This window comes from Cololabis saira, chromosome 4, assembly GCF_033807715.1.
Source record: "Cololabis saira isolate AMF1-May2022 chromosome 4, fColSai1.1, whole genome shotgun sequence".
NCBI lineage: Eukaryota > Metazoa > Chordata > Actinopteri > Beloniformes > Belonidae > Cololabis > Cololabis saira.
This window is the reverse complement of record NC_084590.1, coordinates 18,455,004-18,464,790: the sequence shown is the minus strand read 5'-3', so window position 1 is coordinate 18,464,790 and position 9,787 is coordinate 18,455,004. Positions and strand designations below refer to the sequence as shown.

The 9,787-nt window shown below is 41.1% G+C and overlaps 1 protein-coding gene across 7 annotated transcripts in view; it reads right to left on the bottom strand.

Annotated features, from left to right (window-relative positions):
- Nucleotides 1–2,938: 2,938 nt before the first annotated feature.
- Nucleotides 2,939–9,787, bottom strand: part of kirrel3b (kirre like nephrin family adhesion molecule 3b) — a 184,306-nt gene continuing 177,457 nt past the window's right edge. For all 7 annotated transcript variants that reach the window (XM_061719048.1, XM_061719051.1, XM_061719047.1 and 4 more), the window contains one exon: nt 2,939–8,402. In XM_061719048.1, the coding sequence (XP_061575032.1) occupies nt 7,941–8,402 (462 nt within the window). In that variant the 3' untranslated portion in view covers nt 2,939–7,940. The remainder of the gene's footprint in view (nt 8,403–9,787) is intronic.

Sequence of the window (9,787 nt, the reverse complement as noted above, 5' to 3'; positions counted from 1 at the left end):
GAAAAATGATTGTGAATGCAATGCTGCTGTTATAAATGACATGAATGAGTCCATCATGTATCAGAGTAGAGGAGCTGGTTAAAGTGGAGGATTGAGGGGGGGGATGCCCTTGGGACTTCCAGCATCCAGAAGTAGAATCCACGATCAGTTATGGCTAGAAAAATGGTTTGTTTTAGTTTTGTTTAAATAATAGATGGTACTAGAAGTCAATGTGGACCTTTTTTGTACGAAATCAGAATCCAATACTTGTCTAAGCTTAAAAGAACAAAGTAGGATAGGCAGAACAACAAGATTAAAAAACATCCACAGGTCAGATTACCACATGAAACACACCCAGTTGGTATGAATCTGCGTAAACATGTCAACTATGTTCTGAACCTTTGGCAACATAATACATTTAGTTTCTGCACTTTCAGAATTTCACATCATTATCTTTACCGTCTTGCTATAAATGACAGCTGCATGTCAATTAACACCTTATTCTTTTTAATTAAACTCTGCTCTTCTTTAGCACATATTTTTTTATATCTTTAACATAAAGCTCTTTTTATTCAAGAAAACAATGCAAACCAGTATTCTCCTTTTGTGCATATTGTTATGCTGATGGTTAACCCGTCCAGCCCGTCACCCCCACTCTGCTATTATTGATCGCTTTTTTGAACCAGGATGCCACAAACAACTGCCACATACACAGGCTTGTACAGCAGCCCCCCCCCCCCGCACGTGCATCAGCATCGAAATAGTGCAATTTGTGCAAATCTGATCCAATAAACTAATGGTGGTCAACATCGGCCATGCAGGGGTTTCAGCCTCTGAATGGCAACTCGTGAGCTACAGATACATTACCTGCTAAAGGTCCTGCTGCAGTTTTTGTAAAAAGAAAGAAAAAAAAACTCTTTCAAGAATATAAGTGGGTTTATGTTTCTGTCCGCCTGACAGATATTGTTAGAGTTGGGCATTATGTGTATTCACTTTTGTGACCCTTTAAAGATTCCCCTTCTGTTGGCTGAGTGAGTTTCCCACCAAAACTGCTGTCCTTATTGAACAAATGACTATAAAGAAGCGTTTCATAGGCAATTGGATCAAAGAGGTAGCGGTATGGAAATTTGCTTCAGCGTGTCAGTCAGCTCTTTGTTTCAGCGTACTATTAAACCATATGGTTTACATTGTGGAGACTATAAACAAGTTTGACTGACAATCTAATCAGGCTGTGTCAGTGGAGAGTAAACAAAACAATTTTCTGAATATGAATGCCTGCTGACACACAACAAAATAACGACATCAAGAACATGTTACTTCAGTTGGATAGATTTTAGTCCCGTGTTTGTCAGTCTGTTCACGCTCCTGCTGCTACACACATTTTCTTTCCCAACAACTAAACACCTGCCTGTAGATATTATTGCAATAAAGTGTTGTGCCCTGCCAAATGCTTACTCTGCCATTTGCTCTGAAATTATGCTTTTGTTAAATTGGATCTCAGTTGCAATTATTTGCCAAGGTGGTTTGTGACAGCATAGCCTGTCACGACTGCCCATTTGAAGGGATGCAGGGTTATTTTGAGTCATTTGTTACAATATCGTATCTGTTGGAAGAGGTGAGGACCGGGGGGGCTGCGCTTTGTCACAGACGGGCACAGAGTGATTAGTAGCTTCCAGTAACTAGTTCCAAGGAGAGCTTTTAAAGTGATAATGTAAGCAAATGTCTGGCCTAGATCTGTTCAGTAATGAGTTGGAGCGCTGTGATTAGTTGAATCCATCACAAATGGCACTATTTGTGCTATGTTTGGAAAACACAGCCACATTTAATTTGTTTTTTCTTTACTCACCAGGGGAAGCTTATCCAAGGATATCATGTTTTTGGCAGATGGATTCTCAGTATCAGGACTTGGTTGTAACGCTTGATTATAGGTAACTTCACGTTGGCACAGCGGAGTCCTTTGTCTGCTTTGGGCGATAGTTTGATCCTTCACTATGGAATGCTTGCTTATTCTCTTCTGAGCCGCAGTGTGTTCACAAATCAGAGACTTGTTTCTGATGCGGAGACTACTGGAACGCCGCATCTCAGTGCTGACTCCGAGTGGATTAATCCAGCTGAAGAGTAATTGCCCTTGCATTGTATTGACTCTATGCATGAGGAAATTCAAATCACTTTGAAGTTTCAGTTCTTTAGGATCGGAGCCAGTGTTTGAGACAGGCTAAGGTGTTTATGTGAGCTCATTTAATTTGGAGTAAGACTGCAATGGTCCTATCAATGGATTAAAGCACTGCATGTAAATGTAATGGCATGAATCTGCTGACTGCCGGGGAAAAAATAGCAGAATGGGGAAGGGAATAAACAACCCACTTTTAACAAAGACCATAAAAGTACACGAAAGCAAAGCACATATTAAAGAGTATCTGACCACTGGCTGGATGTACAGCATTAAGATGTATGGGTAATGAAGCATGTGACTGCTCTTCTTCCCATGTAAAGGAACGGGGATCGTTGTTATTTTTTGTCCTTATTCAGCATCCTCTTGATAATTCTTGATGTTTGGGCAAAAACAGAAGCCATGCAGTTTGGAGCAGCATTTAAAAAAAAAAAGTTTGGACAACACTGTCATGTACTGTGTAACTAAAATGAAATGGGAAAATCACACATGGTGCAAGCGTATGGTTTATTTATTTTTGCTTTTTTGTTGCTATGTACAGTTTATTCTTTATAATGTACTTCTGCAGGGCATATTTTCTGCCCTTTCATCCCCGTTCCTTCAGGTGTTGTGGAAGCTCCACTCGAGCTATTAATGATTTATATTTCTCGCAGAAAAGTTTCCTTTAAGCACTTTCAGAATCTGTGGCTATTTACAAACTACAAGAACCAAACAAGAGCGGTACACAAAGTAATCTGTTGTAAAAACGCGCGCCGTCATAAACAAAAGCTGCGAGAAGCAAAGTGGCGTTTCAAAGCTTACACTGAATATATTCTTTTATTGTTTGCAAATGTTCAACAGCACTCCTGTGCGATCCAGCTCCATCCATGCAGTTGTAAAATCAACCCATGTGGTTCTCACTGACAAAGATTAGTGCAAATAAACACAAACTCAAACAGTTTTATTCTCCAAATATACAGAGCAAAAGCATCATAGATTCACAGACCAGTACAGTTTAAATACAACTGTTTTTCTTTTCATTACTTTTTTTTTCTGAGATACTGAGGCACATTGCCTGAAAATAGTGGTTTAACCAAAAGCATTTACACGTTGTCTTTTTATTACAATTTCTGCATGTTTATAGTTACTATTTATACATTTTGTTGAAATGACCACCAAAGTGAAGTACTTTTCACACCTGTGCCATATCATATTTGCAAGTCGATTTCATGTGGTAGAGAAAAATTCAAGCAGTCACAGGGAAACTGTACTCATTTGACTTTCAAAAGCTTTGCTGTGATGCTCTGAATTTTCTTGTGTGACTTAAAGTACACAGCAAACCGGGCTGCTGCAAACCGAACACCACGATTACCAAAGTGCCCTGAAGAAAAATCGGAGTATTATTTCCAAATATTATTTAGTCCACGGCTTCACTCGTATGTTATTGAAGTACTAACAAGGTATTGATTTGAAGGATAGAAAGTGAAAGATAAAGAGAGAAAGCATTTATACACTTCATGAAAGACATATGATCAGTATGATGTTTTATGTGCCGCCTGTTGGAATGTATTCCATCCTGGATATTAAAACCTGTAATACACAGCGGGACCTTCGGCATATGTATGTCGCTCTTCTGAGGCACTATCTCGGCAGTGGTAATGTTCAGCATTTCTTTATTTTTTTGCCTCATTTCATTGAGGCCACCAGATGCAGCAATACCAGTATTGACCACACGGGGGCAGGCAGCTCCTCTGTGTTTGCGGTAGAGACGTAATACTGTGGTAATGAGTTGGGATAGCTCAACAAATCACCTTGTCCCACTAGACGTGCACTTCCTTGTGTCTTTTGCCAAAAGGCTGACGTATTGGCTATGTTCTGAATTTAATTACTAATTCTGTTTTCACGAAATACACTGCAAGTTCCCAGATGCTGCAGCCAAAATGGTTAGAAACGTTAGTGTGGAACCCAGAACACTTCTATCACTCGATGCACGTCGTGACACAGCACAAGTGCTGAGACGCTGATATGCACATTTTAGATAAAAAAAAGAGAACTGCTGGCCATCTTCAATAAATGGCACAGCTTTGAACTGTAATTAAATCAGGGATAGATTACAAACATGACAAGGAAAATTGGGTTCATTTTTTTTGAATTTACGATGTATAAGTCAAATGTTTGGTGGTAACTTGGATAAAGTAGCTGAAGTATTAAGTTCACTGTGCTGCAGTAGGAGCACAGTTGCAGTTTTACACTAGACAGTGGTCATTTGCAAACCCCCAGTGTACATAGTGCACTATGCTACACCCTTGTGGTCAAAAGTATATTGCTACATAGGGTGGCTTTAAGACCAACATAAATGTGTTGTGCACTAAAACATAACCCAACAAGTCGGTGAGCAGAGAGGCTTTTACACATTTCTACAGAGTAGTTCACACCTCCCCTCCTCTGTCTTACCTTAAAAATGCTTATTGCCAGAGTAGCACAGGCTTGTCCTTCGCATTTCTGAATAATAAACGACCCTGCATCCTCTGCTCTGAAAAGGTTACTCTGTTTTATCAGAAAAGGGCAGCAACCCCTTGTAATTGTCCCAGGTCTCTGTGTTTAATCATCTGTTATGCCCTGGCATCTGTGCTGCGCTTGCAGCCAAGGAAACAGGCGCTGCCAGCACAAGCCAGCAAGTCATGTACAGGTGAACGGAGCACACTTTTCCCCCACGTGGGCTTTGAGTCCCAAGGACTGAGACGATGCTCTCATCCCGCAGTATATTCATCGTAGCTGTTGGGGTGGATGAGACCAGAAGACTGCTCTATCAAATATGTATCTGTTTGCCGCGCACAGTGGCAGATGCTCTTGACTTGTAAAATATATCATGTTTGGATCGGCGCAGAAGTTGCAGTCGTTACAGAACCTTGTGGACAGGATGCCAAAACGGTCTTGTTTTCAAACAACAACTCGATGTATGTTTGCGTTGTGGTGAGATTTTAAATTCTAGAGCTGCAACAATAGAAGTGCACCACTTATGCAAATATAAATTAAAACCATATATTTCCCTTGCAAATTAGATCACACCCATAATTGAAGGCTGTTGATAACAAGTGGGGAAAAAAAGTGCACTCATGAATTCTGAGGAAAATAAATAAAAAACAAAATGTCACCGACATACTTGGCAGCCGTCATTGTGCCAAATCCAATAGATCGCTGAGCATCGCTCTGAGGAGCTGAAAGTATAATAACCTCTTACTGCATCTCGCTTCAAAGCTGTCCCCGATAAGCCCGTCCTATAGCTTCCTGTGTTCTTGGTGTGCAGAGTCTCCTCTGTTCACGCAAGCCGTCCATGTCATTTGTGGAGAGAAATATGAAAGATTGATGACATTTTTTGGAAGGAAAACAAAAAGAAAATGATTGTCTGTCTGTGCAGTTTTGATGCCACATGTTTGTTGAGCTCTAATATACTGTAGTAAATTCTGAACGAGAAAGAAAGAAAAGCCAGGAAAAAAAGAAATATATACAGAAAAAGACAGCATTGGAGATTTATATACAGTCTGCTAAGTGCCAAGCTGGATTATCAGCATTGAAACAGAGCTTTTTGTCTTAAGCTGTACAATGGGCGCCAATCCATTTGTAAAATTAGTTCAAACCACTGTTACTCAAGTGGAAAACCCCTTTCAAATGCCTTGAATATAATCATATTTAAAGTGCTTACAACAACAACTTGATTTTGTTCAGAAACCGTGCTCGGTATTTCATGGGTTGGGAGGCAGATTTCAGAGTTCAGCTGACTGCTACTGAAATCAAAGTACCTGATTAAAGGAGATATTTGAAAGGTTGATTATTTATATTTTAGGTTATATTTTCATTAAACTAAACAAAAAAAAAAAAGAAAAAAGAAATCAAATTCAGAATCAAATAACCACTGCTGTTTTCCAGTCATGTCTTCAAACCAGCCGTTTATCTTTTAAAGAACGGATGGATTCCCAAACCGCCGGATTCTGTTACGCGTGGCCAGGAGAACGTTTGCATCAAGAAAGATGTCGTGAACAATGTACAGTAGCTGCAACTACCTGTGCGTGGAGACGCCTGCCACTTTCATGCCAACGCTGCTTCAACACAGCGTTAGGCGACGATAATATATGCTCGCATCCAGTGGTGTGACGCCAAGGAGCACAGAAACAAAAAGAAAGAGTTCCGTTTAGCTTTAAAGCCGCAATGGAATCCCCACGTTTATCAACAGGCTTACTTGCACTTTTCCTGTATAGTATTGAAGAAAAGCTTTTGTGGCTTGGAGTTAAATCAATTTTATCTCTCTAACCTCTCGATTCAAACAAATACAGTGTCGGAGATCAAATAATAAAAGCAGTTTCATAAATGACACGTGCAGCGGGAAATCAAAACCCAAACAATGCTCTTGAAAAGCACTGGCTCATTAGCTCGCCACCCACGAGTTTCACAGTAACCAAATACTGAAAAGGAGACGGCAAAATAAAATACAGTTTTTAAATTAGCTCCTTATGTCCTTTGGTGACCCACCGGCACGATCACAAGTAGGTGCGTGGGGAGAAAGCACTCAGCTCCAGTGTCAACAGTGATGCTCGTTATGGCGGTGGGACAACCGCACGATAAGAAGCTAAAATATAAGGTTTACATTTCATTCAGCAGGTGGTCTCAAGGGTGTTTGATGGCGTGTGTCAGGAGGAGGCTCCTGCAGCAGAGCTGGGTTTGGGCCTGGTTAAGACCACGCTGGATGGAGCTCCCCATCAACAGAGGAGCTGATGGTGTTCGTCTAACTCTCCTTTAGTCAAAGATTACATTGACCCAGTTCAAAAAGACCCTCAAGACAAAGTACTTCTCGTACATATGAAGATGAAGAGGTGCTCGTGTCTCATTTAGAGTCATCGGCGCGTGACTCCAGAGTCATCCGGCTCACCAGAGCCAGAATTAGATGCTAGAAAAGTAATCACAGTCAATATGTACATTGGAATTATTTCATCGCGGGGTGTCCTCAGTAAAAAGATGACTCAGGCCCTCTTTATCTGCTCAGCTCTGTGGCTGGGAAACATCCGTGGAGAGTGGGAGCAAAAGAAAAAAAAAAAAAAAAAGGTCCCCCTCAGTGTCTGAGACGTCTGGCCACATGGAGAAAGTTTTCTCCCACCTACACAGGGGACGAGTTTCAACAAGCCGCGCTTCACACTCGCCGTTTGAAGAGAAGGTGGGAGTGGGGAGAAGTTATCGCTTTAAACAGTGAAAAGGAAAAAGAAAAAAAAGAAAATCACATGCACATTCATTGTTGTGCTTGGAACTACGGGAGAGCAGCAGGACTTTGGCTTGCACTCGTTCTCGGGCCGTCTGTTCAGAGTGCTTCAATCTCGCGCTTCTTTTGAATGACAATCTTCAAAAAGGAAATATGGTCCATGCCATGGGAGAGGATTGATTGTCATACAAAGCCTCGTGTTCCTGCCCTCTCATCTGTCAACAAACCAAGTATTGAAAGTTGAGATTCCAAACTTGTTTCGTATTTGCGTTGGCAAATAAGCTCTGTGGCACTGTTGTATTTTAGGTTGAAAAGAAGATAGTCGGTGAATTAAACATGAAGGAAAAATAAGGCTTCTTGATTCATTTTTTTTCTTTTTTTTTTTAAGGGGGGGGACATTGAGAAGTCTATGCAAGTCACATGGTGCATTAAGTCGAGTAGCCTCAGCATCTTCAGGCTACCGCAGGAAATACTTTGGCATCTCCTGGTGGCTTGACTCTTTGCAAAGTTTTACAATCCCGGCTGCTTGTTCCGCCCCGTTCACGCGCCCTCCCTCCCAAAGGGTCAGACATGGGTCTGCATGCGCTTCTGGAGGGGCCGGGTGAGGTCCGAGTTTTGCGAGGAGGACTGGGAGTAGTGGGAGGAGGAAGAGGCCGACGCCTTGCTGTCTTTGTCAAACTGCACGTAGCCGTCTGGCTTACTGTAGCTGCTGATGCTGCTGTCGCACTGCGTGTCGATGAAAGAGCTGGAGTCGCTGAGCGAGCCGCGCTGGAACTCGCGCTCGCACAGCTCGATGGAGCTGCTTCCCATGCCCAGCACGAAGCGCTGGCTGTAGTCGTACAGGCGGTTGGGGCCCGCTCCCAGCGTGGAGTAGATGTTGGTGAAGGACATGCCCGTCGGCACCCGCTGCTTGCCCAGGGTACCCGTGTTGGTCGGGTTCCTGGCTTCGGCGGGCTGGTTCCCCGTCATGGTTGGCGTGTGGGGCTCCTTGAAGGTGTTGACGCTGTAGTAGCCGTTTGTAGGGTCCTATGGAGGAAACACAAGCAGCACGTTTATGAAAGCAGTGTTTGATGCTTGGCTATAACCAGTGTTATGCTAGTTACTGAAAAATAGTAACTAGTTACTGTTACTAGTTACTTCAATAAAAAGTAAGTAACTCAGTTACTTAGACCAAAAAGTAATGCATTACTATGAAAAGTAACTTTTTAGTTACTTTAAATAAAAACATTATTTTAAATGCTCCCATTTCATGCCCCTCTAGCCTTCATTTCAGCAGGTACTGTATGGATTTGCATTGTGCATCGTGTTCTGCATTCTGATTGGCTAAACAGTCTCCCCGCTTCTTCACTTCCTGTGTCAATAACGTTGGTTGCTTAGCAACAAGCTGAGAATGGCCAATGAGCTTCAGCAGCAGCTCAAGAACGGGACCCTTTGATGAATCGTTCATTACAATTCTCAAATACAACCAATGGTAGCATGTCGGTTTATACAAACTTTTTTGGCCAGAAGAAAAAAGAGCGACAACAACGACCCATAACTATTTTCTTCTCTCGAAAAAACACACCTGCCCCGCGGCTTTAGGAGAAAAAGACGCTACAGAGTCGGGATGCAGCGGCTCAGAAGAGCAGTGGGATACGTGCGAGGCGGGGCTGATCTCCGCAATTTGAAGCCTTCTATAATTGTATTGTATTTATCTTACTGTGTGGAATTGTGGGGATCCACCTTTAAAACCACCTTAAATTCAATAATAAAACTTCAAAAACGAGCCATACGTACCATCAATAAGGCTGATTACTACGCTCACACAGATCCACTTTTTCTAAATTCTCATGTTATTAAATTTTTAATATTTAATTTTAATTTTAATTAAAATTTAATTTTAAATTTAATTTTTTTTTTTTTTTATGATTTGTTTTATTTTAAAATCATGCAAATTATGTTTAAAGCAAAATCAAAAATGCTCCCTGACCCAATACAGAGGTTCTTTTCAATTCAGGAGACTCGTTACAATCTTAGAGGTGTCTGTAATTTCACAGTACAAATGGCTAAAAAAGGTATGAAAAGCAGATGTGTCTCCATCGTTGGAGTTAAATTCTGGAATGATGCCAACGTAAAATTTAAAAACATGTCATTCTTTTGTTGTATTTAAGAAAATGGTTTGTAAAGCTATTTTTGAAGCTTATAAGTGCAATTGACCATCTGTTAATGTTTCTTTGCTTTTCTATTGTTTCTTTGCCTTTTGTTGTTTCTTTGCTTTTCTATTCTCTTTTTGGTTTTCTGGAGGTTGGTAGCCAAAAATAGAAAGTTGGTACTATAGGATAGGCTTTTATAAGCAATTTGCTTCTGCCTATGCCTTTTCAGTTATTGTTCAACACATTTTTTTTGGTTTAATAGTTAATGCTGTGTACAAT